This window comes from Ictalurus punctatus, chromosome 1 (assembly GCF_001660625.3).
Source record: "Ictalurus punctatus breed USDA103 chromosome 1, Coco_2.0, whole genome shotgun sequence".
Taxonomy (NCBI): Eukaryota; Metazoa; Chordata; class Actinopteri; order Siluriformes; family Ictaluridae; genus Ictalurus; species Ictalurus punctatus.
Window position 1 is genome coordinate 19,995,044 of NC_030416.2, and position 17,410 is coordinate 20,012,453.

General features: G+C 35.5%; 1 protein-coding gene across 2 annotated transcripts in view; it reads left to right on the top strand.

The window, feature by feature from the left end:
- Window positions 1–17,410, top strand: part of grik2 (glutamate receptor, ionotropic, kainate 2) — a 161,547-nt gene that overhangs the window by 129,280 nt on the left and 14,857 nt on the right. For both annotated transcript variants that reach the window (XM_017479112.3, XM_017479123.3), the window contains exon 15: window positions 13,084–13,309. In XM_017479112.3, coding sequence (XP_017334601.1) covers window positions 13,084–13,309 — 226 coding nt within the window. The remainder of the gene's footprint in view (window positions 1–13,083; window positions 13,310–17,410) is intronic.

Below are 17,410 nucleotides of genomic sequence, written 5' to 3' on the forward strand. Positions count from 1 at the left end.
GACAAAGGTTTTCCAAAGTATTCTTGAGCCCATGTCAGGATATCCATTACAGACTCATGACGGCTTTTAAGACAGTGACATCTGAGGGACCGGAGATCACACACATTCAGAAGTGGTTTTAGACCTTGACCTTTACGCACTGAGATTTGACCAGATTCCTTGAATCTTTTAATTATATTGTGCACTGTAGAAGGTGAAATTCCCAAAACCTACCAATTTGTCTTTTTGGAATGTTGTTGTCAAAGTGTTGGATTATTCGCTGTTGTGTCTGTTGGCAGATTAGCGAGCCTCAACCCATCCTTGCTCTTTAACGGCTAGGCCTTTTTGGAGACTCCTTATATACTATGATTAGACAATTGCCTCACCTGTTTCACATCACCTTCTTATTTCAACTTGTCACATCTCTGTTAGTCCTAAATTGCCCCTGTCCCAACTTTTTTGGAAGGTGTTGCATGCATCAATCTTCAAAAACTTATGCAGTTGATTAGGTAAAACATCAAATACCTTTATACGTTTTTATTTAAATCCAAATCAAAGTACATTTATAAATCACTCCTCTGTGTTTTGTCTCAACTTTTTTTTTGTATATTCTTTGTATATAAAGCATTAAAATATCTGTTCATAATAACATTATAGGAAATAACCATGTAATGCACTGTAATCCATACTCTGATGTAGTATTACACATTATAACATGCAGTTTTGGTCTTGGTTTTTTAATTTTACTTTAAGTGGTGATAAAATTATATTACATTTATATCTAAATATATTTCTAATTTAATGTGATTTAAAAAAAAAAAAAAAAAAAAAAAAGCCAAGTTAGCATTTAAACCCTCAGTATTTAATAATCTCAGTATGTATAATCGGGTAGTGTATAATGCACTATTATTTAAATCTTGTTGTACAGATATTACACCAGAGGCTGTTATAGTGCATTAGAACAATAGTGTCTGCAATGATGTTATGAATATATACTGTAAAGAATTATGACAAAGTATTATAAATGTAAATATATTCAAGCAATTATGCATGTTTAATTATGCATGTTAGGCATAAGTTAGTTAGATATAAGATACAGTATATATGCTTCATAATATTATAAATGTATTTATAATTTATTAAAAAAGAAGAAGGAAGGAAGGTGTCCTTCAGTCTTTCTGCTAAGTACAGCAGTACACTCTTACTTATGTTCACCTCCTTTACTACTGCTTGGGAGCTGCACCTTCTCTTACACTCCTCCTGGAGGGAGAAATCCCTCCTCCTCTTGCTCCCCTCCTCCTGCTGCTGTCAACATTTCACTAATTTGTTGCAGAGGATTTCACACAATCAGATAAAACCTCTTTGCTCTCTCATACTCACTTACCGTGCACACACACACACACACACACACACACACACACACACACACACACACACTCACACTCACACTCTCACACTCACTCATGCAGATGCATCTGTGTATTTTCCACATTCACATATTTTCTCGCTGTGTTCTCCTTATCAGGCTTCAGTGCACCTTATTTTGCTGTGGCCCATGAGGTGGATCCCTGTAGGACTGGTAGTGCTCAGCACTGAGTTTATAAGCTGTGATAGAGAGTGGAGCTGAATCACTGCCACTGATGCAATCTGGCCAGCAGGCATGGAGAGCAGCTATAGCCACAGGGGAAGGAAAGGGTCTGAGAATAGAGCCTGCTCTGTGAGTCAGCCACTGTATAACTAATATGACAAAATGCTCCAGAAGCAATGCATTTAAATAGAGATTTAATGTGCAAGAAATCACAGGTTAAGAGATAGCATTATGTGGGCAGGTCATATATTCATTCTGTAACAATATATTGTGACTATATGAATACTCAGGTTGGCCAGTTTTCCTGTGTTCCTTTGTATATTTTAACAATAAACCCTATTTATGGTGCTCTGATATATCCTCATAAGTCCTGTATTACAGACATCTTCACCATTGTTCCATCCCTTTGTTTTTATTCCGTGATGCTTTCTCACCTTATCTTATCCCTATCTGATAAGACAGGTCAATAAGGCCAGACATTTCCCTGATGCAGTCCTTTCGTTTTATCTACATACACCATGAGCCAGACCACTCAGCTAAAGGTCAACACCCAGAATAAACTAGTTACAGTCTGAAACATCGGATATATGGCTAAAGCAACAACAACTACAGTCACACTCATGTGAACACACACTGCTTTAGGGTCTGAATATTATTATGTGTCTAGTACAAACATTTGTCCCATTAAATTGTGTGTTTTTAATGCTGTCTTTGAATTAAGCATTTATTCTCCGTTCACATGTTGCTGCTTCTGTTTAACTTAACAGCACTATGTAATTATTATCATATAATTAATCAAAATAACAAAAGCAAGCATCTTACAATGGATCCACTAGAAAATCTGGAGGCTTTTCTTATCTAATCTAATGACAAATTGTTTGTTGATAACATCTTATCGCCAATATTTAGCAAATGTGCATTGTTACATATAGTAAAGTTGATCGTGTTGCATTTTATGGCCTTTCTTCTATTCTTTTTGATTACATCCCACCAATATATATATATATATATATATATATATATATATATATATATATATATATATATATATATATATATATATATGTATGTATGTATGTATGTATGTATTTATGAACTACAACCAAAGTTCAGTTAAAGAAAAACTCTCAAATAGCAGCCAAACATCGTCATTTCACACTGCAAACTCATTTGCCAAGCAAGCCCAATAGAAAATCTATCGGTACAATTGTCTCTCCAACTGACATGCACTTGCACTCAAGTAAATCATTCAGGGTGCAAAGACCATCCATTATGTGGAAACTGAAAGCAACCATTTTACATGCTCTCACATTATACTAATGGCTGCAATTCAAAACTATTTACATGTTACTGAAATGGTGGCTAAATCTCGGGTGGGGGTGGGAGTCGGGGTGCTTAAAATGCTCAAAATATCCAAAATCAAGGACAGACACACATTTTCATTGCTTAAACGACAAATATTTATCTACAGTTATAAGCAGTTTATTTGACTTCCATGAAAAAACAAACACACATGACGGTTACTAAGTAGGCTGTAAATGCATCTCTGATCTCTGTAGATATCTCTGTAGACAGACAGATAGATCGGTAGGTAGGTAGGTAGGTAGGTAGGTAGGTAGGTAGATAGATAGATAGATAGATTGATTTAAATTCTTAGAAATATGTAATAAGCGTGTACTATATCTCCCCATGCAATGATGAACAAACTTAGTCATGAATTGGCTCACCTATGCTATTTAATTTAAGCACTGAATGCATTCTGCTGGTTTCAAGTGTCTCAACCACCTGCTAAGCCACAAGAGAGCCTGTGTAGTTAAATTGAGAGGCCCTAATGGTTTATTGTTGATTAAAGGTTATAACTGCATGTTGTCCTTTAGTGTCCCCATTCATCACTGCCACTACCATTAGCATCACAATCCCAAAATATTGGATTTACAAGAGGAAATGTCCTCAAAGCAGTAACCAATAGCTGCACCCCAGTCCATCTAATTACCTCACTGAACACATGCAGATCAAGGTGTCAGTGACAAATAATGGCATGTTGTGGTCTTACAGGTCTCACAATTAAAGCTTGGGGAGCTAATTACAGACTTTCTAATACTGTTCTATCACAAAGCAGTATAGTGACATTTTTGTCTTCAAATCAAATGTAGACCAAAATGACAGGTAGTGAAAAAAAGAATACAATAAGAAGTTATATTTTGCTAAAATTGTCCTTATAGAATGAAGGGTTCTGTTTTCATAATAATTGCAAACACAACTAGATGGTCATGATATTGTATGAATAACTGAGGTTATTTACATTCAACTAATTAATTAATGTGTCTGGAGGATGTATGTAAGCTTTTCATTACATATGACAATAAACTTACTTAGAGTCCACCCATGTAAATATAAAGTATCAGGGATTGTAGAGGGAGGCGGATACAACTGCAGATAATTTATTATGTGAAGTACAAAAAAAAACAAAACCCTAAGACTGTAAAAACAAGAACCGTAAACATCAACTGTGAATACAAGGCAAAAAACATATTCCTTGATTATGCAGTATGGAACCACTGGACACTGTGAATACTGTGCTATCCCATAATGCAACGGGACTGATGCAGAATAACTGCCAGAATTTTTTTTTATTGATGCTTTCCACTTATACTGATCAGTATGTACTGTATCCATGGCCAAGCAGTAGGTACTGAATCGAATGCAGTAGGTACTGTCACAGTATGCGATTTCAGATGCAGCCACACATATGAATAGTTCAGCCAGACATTATGCTTAGTGTAAATTTACTGTACATTTATGCCATTTGGCAGACACCCTTATACAGAGTGACTAACAGAAGTGCTTTGAAGTCTTTACATCCTGATACTGGTTCACTAGGTCAGGGACTAAGAGTACTATCAGTGCAAAAAAGCCTATTGCGTAGGTAGTATAGTATGAGAAACACAAGATAACAAGATTTTGTTGATTTTTTTTTTTAAATAACAAAAGTTCTATGTATTTTAAGTTATCATTTAATGTTGCTGAAATACAACACTTACACAGCTGCATTTAAATAAATTGTATTTTTGTGTAGTGTAATTTTAATTAGGCTACTTTATTCAATGTACATGTATTATTATTATTATTAATGGACATGTAGTTTCAACTTGAATTTTAAGTAGAAGAGATGTAACTGGACATCTTGTACACCATCCATCTATCCATCCATTTTCCAGAACTCATCCTATACAGCATCACAGGGAGCCTGGAGCCTATCCTAGGGAACTCCGGGAAAAAGGTGGGGGACACCCTGGATGGGGTGCCAACCCATCGCAGGGCACAATTCCATTCAGGCTGGATTGCCACAACTCAGGAAAACCACACAAAAAGACTTGAAACTAGCCTATTTTATTTCTCAATCTTTTCATGGGAAACATGTTCACCATTGTACACATGAATATCTGATGTGCAGTATCTTCTAAAAGCTTCATTATCACCTTTTATGACTATTAACCACCCATAATCCCCCTTTCCATCTCCCAATCTTTGCAATATAGCTTACAACAGAAAATGTTCTGTGCATTGTAGATACACTGTCTCCACTTACATTTTCCATTTGTTTACCATTACAGATTTACAGAAATTGATTAAATTTAATTTTGATTATTTGCTTTGAAACAAGAGATTGGTGGCCATGTAATATTTTTAAACCAGCATAGAAAACCTCCACCCAAAACTTTGCCTTTTCTGCCCACAAACTTGTTCCAAAACAAGCCCAATTTGGCATATAAACTGAGACCTTGGCTACCCTGCATTCAGGGTATATTCCTGAAACTGATTAATCTAGGCCAGCCTTCATAGTTTGTTGCATTTTTTTAATGCTCATTTTTTAAAATCTTTATTTAATTCCACTACTGATGCAGACTTCACTTCCTGTCATCTCTAGCTTGTGCTTGATAGTCGTCTCATTGGAATGTGGTAGACACCATTGTTTTCTGAATGTTACATCTCTGATTGTGGTGCGTATCAAATTAATCAAAGCCTCAGATCTGATATGGAAGTATGAACAGTGCCAATCTGTGGCCACTTGAACATGATCAAAAGATTAGAGAAATCACTTATAATCAGACCTCACACTCGGAGCTCAGATGAAATAAATCTGCATCAAACATGAAAATTTGACTGTGTTAGAGAGAGAACACTAAGTAGAATGATAATGAATAAGATGGAGTTGGTTATTAGAGACGTGAGAGATAGAGAAATGAATGTTTATCATCTCATATCATGGGGATTCTTGAAGTGTCTTCAGCCCTGTGTGTTGTTGGAGATCTTCAGGTAACTCTATAACAAACAGAAATAAAATCTTATTAATGATTGATATGAAATTATCATAAAAAATGCTCCAAGCAAAATTTGCTGCATGTAACAAAATACTTTTATTGTTTTTCATAAGAATCAATAAGAGGATGTTCTTTTAATATTAAAAGTAACTTAGATTTTGATATTCTTTTGTTATGCATCTGTGTGTGTATTGGGAGGAACACAATGGCACTATCTGCATCTGTTTCTGTATTTAGATTTAAGTGGACATGGCTTAAAGCAGAGGGTTTTTTTTGTCTTTTTTAATGAACCATACCAGTATGAATCAGTGGAAAACACTTGGGGAAAACAGAAGTAGAAATGCCAGCACTGTCAGCATGGTCTGTGAATTCTGGCTCAAACAGTTTATAATTGGCCTTAACTAGAAATTTTCATGTAACTGTTTATTTATGTATTTAAATAAATAAATAAATAAATAAATAAATAAAACTAATTTGCTCAGTTTGTACATGCCAGCAATGTTTTTTAAAAAACAAATTTAGTTGGTTCTATTTCCCAAAATCTGAATGAATTAGTAACCTGATTTAAACCACCAAGACCCTGACCAGACAGGTACTAAGGATGAATGAAGTGATGTAAACATACTGCACAGTACCTGCATGAAAAGGGGGAAAGGCAGAAAAAAAAATCACTTTTTGGAGTCCTGCTGGATCCTAGTCCAAGTGCACAACTCTAGTCTCAATAAAATGCTCCGTGAAAAGTTGACAGTGGACTTCATTCTTATCTGTATTCATATCTGAACAAATCTGTTCATTCAAAGCAATGTATTCATATTCACTTATATCCCTAGTATGTTTCCACAGAGAGAGTGAAGCCTAGCACATTCCTCCAAAGAGAAATGGTGAGCTCACAGAATTATTAAACATGCATGGAGGAGATGCTAACTTGTCTCTTTTTTATACACTTACCATGCACTTAAATACATGCAGGTGTACACAGAGCTTTTTTAGAGCAAAGTCACAGTTTTACCCCATACTGATGTTTGGTGAGCACATTAACTGAAGGTCTTGACCTGTATCTGCATGATTTTATGCATTGTGCTGCTGCCACACAATTGGCTGATTGTAAGTGCAGGTGTACCCATTGGTTGGCAAGTGTACATGAATGCAAATGTATAAATTTGATACATGGGATTGTTAGATGAGAGATTAATGCCATCCTTCCCACTCAAAGAGCTCCCAATCATAAAGTGAACGTTTGTCTGTTGCCAGAAAGCGATAAAATCACCATTTCCAAGTGATTTTGCTTGTGGTTAAATTTGTTAGTATTGAAGCTAGTGTTACAAGCTAACATTCTATTTATGCAAAATACACTGAATTGATATTAAAATCTCAGTCTGCTGTTATGTTCAGGAAAAATATTGTAGGTAAAAATGAGCCAATCTGATGAACAAAAAAAAGCTAAATGTCTGACAGTGTGGGGGAAGTCAGGGCAGGGTTGAGAATAGGAACAGAACAGATTGAATAGAATCTTCAAGCTTTTGTGTTCGTGGGTTTGTTTGAGGGAGAAACAGACACATAACACAATTATCACATGCTCACATTCTAACTATGCTACAAGAGTGTTAGATCAAATCACTTGTTTTAGGGCGGGTCAATTTTACCCACCAACACAGGGTCACATCACCAGCAGAAGGAACTATTAAGACATCAAGCTTTGCATGATCCTCTTCCGAATTAGGCGAGCAAAAAAAAATAAACCTTTACTTTTGTCTTAAACTTATTAGCATGGAAAACTACACCCTTAAGTAATTGTATGTAATTAGAAGTTGCCAATTTCCCAGATTACATTTGGAATATATAGGTGTTTGTTGTAATGTTTTAGATTTTCTTCTGTTGTCTGCCATGCTGAGATAAATTGAGACTGTCTCAAGTTCTGAAAATCTAACTGTTGGCCAATTGTGCAAGATTGGTGTTGGAGGTAAATTTCTCTGTACTGTTTTCTCTCTTACACACTTTCTCTCACCCTACCTCAGTCTGGTGTTTCTGCCTTATCAGCACTCTATATTCTGCATGCTCAATCGGCTGATTTGTCAAGGGTGACTCCAAAAGATTCTGATAGGCACTCGGAAAATCACCCAGTTGATCTAAAATATCGAACCACCACAAGAAGTCATTACACACAATAATGGCAGGAGAGACCTTGAAGATGTGACTTAATTAGGTTTCAAATGCCTGTAGTATGGTTTCTGAGGGAGAATAAAACTTGTGTTCTAAACAGCAGTTTAATTTGCTGAAGTACAAGACAACATTACCTGGCATATTACATTTTTTTTCCAGGAATTTTTTTGCAGGAAATATCTATATTTATTATTGACAAACTAAGTTGACCTTTTTCAGTATACCTTTTTGGACGTCAAGCACATATTCAAATGCAAACACAGGGAAGAATTTATGGAGTACATCAAGGCAGACAAACCAAAGGGGCAAAGCAGAAATCCACAACAGTAAACAGGAAGAGAATCAAGAGATCAAAATGAGGCCGGAATAGAAAACTAAACAACCCAAAGAACACTGCAATAGCATTACAATTACATACTGACTGAAGAAACCTTAGTAACATCTCTGGCAAGCCACAAAACTGAAAGACAAATTTGACTATGTTATTTAAAGGGGGTGGGGGGTGGGGGCGGTTGTGATTAGTCATGTGATGGGTTTTGTAGTCTTTGGCTGGCTGAGAGTTCTGGGAAATGGAGTTTGGGTTTTGAAATGAGCGACTTGGCAACTGAATGTAGTATGATTGCCTTACAGAAAGTAGACTTAATTTACCATAACACATATTGAACAATTGAAAACTACTGAAAGTGGCATAAATATTTAAATAAATATACAACCTCAATTCCAAAAAAGTTGGGATACTATAGAAAATGCAAAAAAACAAACAAAAAGAGACCTTTGAAAATTCAATTCACCCTGTATTATATTGAAAGCACATTATTAACACATTATGTGATGTTTTACATTGTGAATTTAATTTACTTTTGAAAATATACACTCATTTCAAATCTGATGACTGCAACACACTCCAAAAAAGCTGGGACAGTTGACTGTTTACCACTGTGTAACATCATCTTTTCTTTTAATAACACTTATTAAGCGTTTGTATATAGTGTTTCCAAATAGCATAAAAAATAAATAATTGAAAATGGCATTTGGAGCCCTGGATTTAGGGTCTGGATGTTTTATGACGTTAAATGGTTTTCCCTTAATGGGTTGTTTTTGTTACCAGGAAATTAGAATATTAGTGCATTTAATCTCAGTTTATTTATTTATTTATTTACTTATTAATATATAGGCTTGTTACATTATCATATTTCCATAATAATTTTACTTTCACCATGATTCAACATACAATGTGGGAAATTGAAAAATACACTTGCTTTTCTTGAAGTAAGTAGGGTTCTGCTACCTTGCTTTTTTGAATAGTGCTGAGTACACCTCTCTGCAACCAGAAGAAAACAAAGTATGATATAGACCAATGGTGACCTCTTCTTGGAGATCTACCTTCCTGCAGGTTTAATCTCCAAGATCTAACACACCTGTTTTAGTTGATAAAGAACTTCTTAAGACAATGATAAGTCTTCAGGAAGGTAGATCTCCGGGAACAGGGTTGGTGACCACTGATTTAGATCATACTTTAACACATATGCTTTGAGTATAGAATATGCATTTCCTGAAGATTAGGCTTCTAACACTCTTTATTTTTTACATAGGTGCTCAGTTTATATGAGAACATTTTTAATTATGGCACTATTTTCATGTCATCATGTACCACTGCTCTTCATGATCATGGTATATTCTCTGTATTTCCATGAGCATCAGTGCAATCAGTGAAAAAAGAGTTAATACATTAGCAGAAGTGTGTTTATGTTATGCCTCAACGAACTCGCAGCTGCAGTTCCCAGCGTGTAGTGCCGCCCATGGACATGGCGGACGAGGACTACACTTCCCAGCCATGCCCGCGCTCGAGTTCGCTGGAGATCTGATTACGGATACCTGCACTACATCAAAAGTTATAAAATGGCCTCGTTAAGGTCAGCTGCTTGCGAAGTAAACGCTCAGCAGCCTAGTCTCTTTTCGTGCACTAAGCCTTAATTTCATATACGTTTACCTGGTTTCGATATTCGCTTGTCTTTAGATTACGCTTCTGCCTACGCCCTGTATAACCCGATTGCCCAATTATTCTGACCTTGATTTCGTTCCGTCTGTCATCTGCTCTATGTAATCCAGATTGCCAGTCCGCGTTTGTCTTCGCCAAGGAATCGTAACAGTTTAGTTGTTGCTATCCGATCAAATTAGCTCTTCTATTTCCCTTTATGAACCATGTGCAGTGCAGCACAGTGTCATTTTCATAATAACATGGCATTATTTTTCACTTATAGATTTCATATGATATTTAGTGGTAGTGTCAGAGAGATACAGTTGTGAACAGTTTAATTTAAGGAGCCAACAGTCCAAAAATGAGAAAAAGGACAAAAGTTATAGATACAATAACATTACAATAACTATCAAAAGATACAATAACTCTCAAAAACAAGAGTTGGGTATCATTATTAAAAAGCAAACATTTGCTGCAAAGAACATCAGCGACAAACTGCACAGTCATAACAATGTGTAGATTAAGTTGTTAAAGAAAGCATATAGTCAAGTCATGTGGGTTTTTATTATCATTCCTCTATATAGCTTGTATAAATTGGAATGAGATGACGTTTCTTTAGGAGCAGGTGCAACATGGAACAGTGCGCAAGACTACATAAAGTGCAAATACACAACATGTGAGATGAGTGCAAAAAAATAAATACAAAGAACAAAACAATAAATACACAGTAGAATAGATACACAGAACATGGACTGTAAATTGTAACCATGGCCTGTAAGCTGTTGTATAATGTAGCAGCACAAATATAGCAGCAATACTGGCAGCAAAAACAAGTTCCATAGTATAAAGTGACTGATGCAGCTATGTAAAGTGCAGTGTGAGTGGTACTGAGTCTTACTGGTTAGTCCATGTGCAGTGGTACTAAGTCTTACTGGGTTAGGTATTTGGCTAGCCCAGGTGAGCGTTGGGAGGCAGCAGGGTGTTGAGTAATCTGACTGCCTCAGGGAAGAAACTGCTGCAGAATCTGCTGGTGGTGGCGACACGGATGCTCCTGTACCTTCTGCCAGATGGCAGGAGGGTGAATAGTCCATGAAAAGGGTGAAACGGGTCGATCACAATACTTGTGGCTTTGCGGATACAGCAATTGTTCAAGGAGGTGTAGATGGTGGGTAAAGAGACCCTGATTATCTTTTCAGATGTCCTCACAATTCACTGTAGTGAAAGTGGAAGTATGTGATTTAAATGGATTTATAGGCAGTGTAGGTCTTATTCATGTCCAGAGCTATAATGAAAGGAAAAACAGGACAGATGGGGCTGCAGTTTTATGTAAGTGACTTGCGCCTCTTTGAGCTGGCATGGATTTAAAAATTGGTTAAAATAGAAGTGCATCTGTTCTGTGAAAGGCACAACTAAACTATGCTTCAGTAATGCTTTTGGTGTGAATTAGCCTTAATGATCACTGAGCCAGTGGCACTGATGGACGACATACAGAAGATCAGAACATGAGGAAACTAATTGGCTGATATAAATACAATATATCTGCCAAGTCTGAGTCCGGGTTCTTTTAACATGTACAGTATTGTGCAAAAGTTTTAGGCACATGTAAATAAATGCTGCAGAGCAAAGATGCCTTCAAAATAATGAAATTAAATGTTTAATTAAAAAAAAAAATACTGTAAAGAGCAGTAAACAGTATTAAATCAAACAAAGTCAATATTTGGTGTGACAAAAAAAAAAATACAAATAAAAATAGTAGTCTCTGGTACAATTTGTGCAGTTTTATAAGGAAATGAGCTGTAAGTTTTATTGAACATCTTGCAGAACCAGCCACAGTTCTTCTGGAGACTTTGACTGTTGCACTTGCTTCTTATTTTTGCAGCAAAACCCAGCAGCCTTCATTATGCTTTGTTGTCTGAAAAGTGTTCTCTTACATAATATACTGCTTTCTTTACTGACATACAAACATTTTTCTGTATCATTTAATTTTGTGCTGGAAAACTAATGTTTGGGAATCTAAAATGTTTTTTGTATTGACTTGATAATGTAGGAGTCATAAAATAGAAAATCTATAAGAAATTTTGTACTAAAAAAAAAAAGTGTGCCTAAAACTTTTGCACAGTACTGTATGATTATCTGTATGTAATGACTCATGAACTGATTCACATTTCACAACTAAATTCTTTGTTTTTATTTGTTAAGGGTAGTTAACAGTTAGTTGTTATTCAGTTAGTTGTATTTCTTTACCAGTTGGTAAAGCAGCTTATTCACTGTGATTTGTGGGGTGACATAAACGTTGCACAGTGACAAGGCTGGGCTGTCAGAAATGAGGCAGGACTTTTAAGCCTGCTGTAGGCAGGAAGATATTGTTTTAGCATTGTTTGTGCTAAGAGGTAGTTAGAGACCAAAGTTGGCTTGAAAATCTCACTGCACCATCAGATTTTGAATGTCACCCCACTGGTCTACCCATGTCTGTACCTGTGTGTTTATTTCTGAAAAGGAAAGTAGCACAAATTACAAACTGAGAACAAAGTAGAAAAATGGCTTATAACCAAAATAATTAGCAACATGCTGGTGTTAAACCAACATATTGTGCTTGCACTGAGATTGAAAGAGAGCCTTCAATGTTTGTATTTTACAATTGCGATAAAAATATAATTTTGTAATATTCATATAGATAAAATATTGCATAAATTATATTGTATAGGTAGATAGCATATACTATTGTTAATAGTAGCCAAGTTGCCATTAACAGTGTTATCACTGAATATGACTTATGGCCTTCCAGTCAAATATATCAGCTACAAGCACGGAGTGTGTGTTGCTGGATTGTGAAGAACACATTCAGCATGCTGCAAAGTGTATTCAGTATCAGTGTATTCAGTTTCACTCCCCTGTGAAATCAGTCTACATGTAAATGTAACTGTTTCCGATAATGGATTTCTCACAGTTTGCAATAACCTATTGTGAAAATCAGCAGCCCTCTAGGAGCCATCATTTCTCACTGTTCCATAATGGCCTGTAATTTGCCTAATGTTTTACTGAAATCTCCTCTCCAGAAAACAAAGATCTCCACATACGACAAGATGTGGGAGTTCATGAGCAGTCGCAGGCATTCAGTCATGGTGAAGAGTGTGGAGGAGGGCATTCAACGGGTGCTTACCTCCGATTATGCCTTCCTCATGGAGTCCACCACAATCGAGTACGTCACCCAGCGCAACTGCAATCTCACGCAGATAGGCGGCCTCATTGACTCCAAATCCTATGGTGTTGGTACTCCTATGGGTATGTATACAAGTACACAAATGAAAATGTGCAATGACAATTTTACTACTGCATTATTATAACTTTTTATATTATTTCTATGATAATGATGCCTCATTGCTTTTAGAGCAAAGTCAGACTACGGTATTGTTGTGTTCAGTAGTGATTATAAAGTCAGAGATTATCTGTAGCAACTGAGATTTAAAAAACAGGATTGTGTAATATTGCTTGTACCATCCTTAATTACATGCTGATGAATGCCATAATAATGGGCCTTTAGATCTTTCAATGGTCTGGATAAAGCTTCTTTCACAAAATTGAAAATAATACAGTTCATTAATATGACTGATAACACTATACAGTGGTACTACAACATGAAAATACTGACTAATAATCAACTTACACAGTGTGTGTTACAATTACCCTCTGTAAAACTGCACTAATGTGCAGTATTTCTGCATGCCGAATATATATATATATATATATATATATATATATATATATATATATATATATATATATATATATATATATATATATAAAATAAATTTTTAAATCCAGGAGTAGACCTCTTTCCTCTTTCCCAAGTGTTCAATCAGATTTTATTTAATTCTGATAGTCAGGCTGTCTGATTAAATTTGCCTATGTGGTCCTTGCTCACAGAATGAGTAGGAAGAAAAGGGGGTAGGGGTGTAAACATGCAAGAAATTGGTAATGCATAAAATAGTAAGGAAATGAAAAGGGTGATGGAAAGACATTTCCATTGCAATGTGGAGGAGCGGAATTTGATTACCAGGCTCGGGCGCAGATTGTCTTAATCCTGTTATACATGCAGCCCTCCGGCTGAATTACTTGTAGAAATGGGGAAAAGAGTCACTGCTAAGTACCTGTGTCTGGAGAAAAATCCAGCCTTGAGACATTTTTGCACAATGACCACATGTATAATCTTTGCTTATCACATTTCTGTGGTGAAGGAATTAACAGTTTACCATACCACTGTTAGAATCCTTATTGCATAGATTATAACCCAAATAAATGCTCAAATAACACATGAAACAGCTTGGGGATCTTTGGTAAGCTGTTGCTGTATATTATTTCTCTACTATGAACATAAATCAATGAATAAGTAAACCATATGTGTGCAATATTTTTTGCATTTTTAATTAATATTTTTAATGCATAAAAAATGTCATTAAAAAATTACAGTGCAGTTTAGGAAGCATTGCTTTGAAAGCACATCAGCTGCTTTGATATGAAAAATAAAAGGCCTTTGGACCACTTTAGGAGGCAAAGAACACAGACACAAGTAGTTATCCAATCCTTGGAAAGGATCCTAGATTCTTATTGTCAGTGAGAGTTTCCACCTTGCTTTAGTGTGATGCTTTAACCAGGTGTGTTTTGAGGTTTTAAATCTGCTTCACCTCTCTTAACTGCTTATGTAAAGGCAGTACATCTTCATATGAACACACAGAATGTGTTTCTGGTTTTTAAAATGTGTGTCTTTGGATGGAGTTGGGAAGAATACACACAGGGCATTTAGAAAAGGGTGCTTAGTATTATCTTTCCCCAGTGTGCCTTTTCCAGGCAGCTCAGCATGAGGCATTTAAATTGCTAATTGTACTGTTTTAGTATCTGTTGCCATAGGCAGGCAGTTCTCCCTACCCGAGATGCCATTTAGTGTATATATATATATATATATATATATATATATATATATATATATATATATATATATATATATATATATTGTTTACTTTAACATGTTTGACAGGCTGCATTAATAATATAATATTTGATGCTGCTGGATGAAGAAAGTTGTATGGCAGAGTTCCATATGCTCTAGTGGACAGGTTCAAAAGCATGTTTTGTGCAGTTGGGACTTCCAGCAAAAATAAGATATTGGTTCCTTTTATTTTTTATGAAGCAGCAATGCTTGGCTTGGAACTACATGGATAGGATTGTACAAATGAACAGCAAAACATGCCACAGCAATACAAATGACAGTGATACTTATGACAGCAATACTTATTACAGCAATACTCAACGCAGTGATACATGTCAGAGTGGTACATGTCACAGCAATACATATCATAGCGATACTTATCAAAGCAATATATATCACAGCGATACATATCACAGCAATACTTATCACAGCAATACATGTCATAGCGGAATATTTCACAGCAATACATATCACAGGGATACTTACCACAGCAATACATGTCAGGGTGGTGCATGTCGCACCAATACATATCATAGTGATACTTACCACAGCAATACATGTCAGAGTGGCTTATTTCACAACAATACATGTCACAGCAATACTTAAGACAGCATTACTTACCGCAGTGATTCATGTCACATCAATACATATCACAGCAATACTTACCACAGCATTACTTATCACAGCCATACATGTCAGAGCGGTACACGTCACAGCAATACTTACCATAGTGATACATGTCATAGCAGTACATGTCACAGCAATACATATCATAGCAATACTTATCACAGCGATACATGTCAGAGTAGTACATGCCACAGCAATACATATCACAGCAAAACTTATCCCAGCAATAATTATCATTGCGATACTTATCACAGTGATACTTATCACAACAATACTTAACATTGCAATACTTATCCCAGTGATACTTATCACAGTGGTACATGTCAGAGTGATACATGTAAAAGCAAAACATATCACAGCGATACATGTCAGAGTGGTACATGTCACAGCAATACATATCACAGCAATACGTATCACAGCAATACTTATCATATTGATACTTATCACAGCGGTACATTTCTCTGACTGGTACAAGTCAGAGAAATACGCAGCAATACTTATCACAGTGATACATGTCACAGTGGTACATATCACAGCAATAAATATCACAGCAATACATAGCGATACTCATCACAGTGAAATTCTTAAGTATTTTTTGGTTGTCCCTCTGTGGGAAACATTAAAGTTTTGATGTAGAACCCTACAGCTAAGAGCTGCCTGATCAAAAAGGGATCCATGAAGCTAAGAAATATCTATATAACTCACACCTATGTAAAGAACCCTTGAGGTTATTATATTTTGTAAAATTATTCTGATGTTTCAAATTTCTATGATTAATGATATTTGAATTAAATATTATCCCAAAAAAAAAAAAAAAAAAACACATGAGGAACCCCTGAAGGCTCCATTGTTTAAAACTTAAACCCCTTGAATGGCTCTTAATTATGATGCTACTTTTTATTTCCAGCTGTAAGAAATTTTATATAGTCGTGAATATGTTAATTGAAAGTTAATTGAAATAAATAATTATGTTAATCTACCTTTGTTAGTAAATAAATTAGACAATAATCTGACAGGGCAGCTCTGCATTCAGAAACACACAGCATCTACGACAACAGATGAATCCGCAAATAGTATATTAATAGCATATTCAAATGAATCTAAATTCCTCCTAATTAAATGGCTCTGAGTGCAATGACAAATGCTGTAACAGAAAATGAGCACTGACTTATGGGTAAAATAAAATAAAGAATAAAACGAAACACCAGGCCTAAGAAAAATATTTATCCTGAAATGTACTAACAGATCCTCACAATTTACTATAATACAACACATTATCATCCCTAATTATAATTGTTTTCACTTCATTACAAAGCTAATTATTATCGGTCATCAGTAAATTACATAACAACATTTGTTTAAAGCTGCAAAGAATGCAAAGAAGATGATTATCTTTTTTGGTCATTGATTTCCACAGTGAACATTGTACATTTTGTTTTGTTGTTCCTAATCTCTCTAATAAGAAGTCCAAGGAAGATTAAACTCAATTGCTTAGTTTGTGTTTTATGGATATAGGTATGCCATTTGAAAAATAGAGATTGCTTCATCATTATCCATCAATAATTATACAATGCATATGAGAACTGGTCTGCTGATTTTTGGACCATTTATTTCTGCTTTGTCTTCTATCTAAGCCTCTAAATCAATATTTCATCCAAAATAATAGTCTGATATCTGAGACATTGTGATACTCATCCATCATTCACAGATTCAAGAACTCTAACATATATTGACCATGTGTGCCTGTAGCTGTAACTGAAAATGAGCTGCAG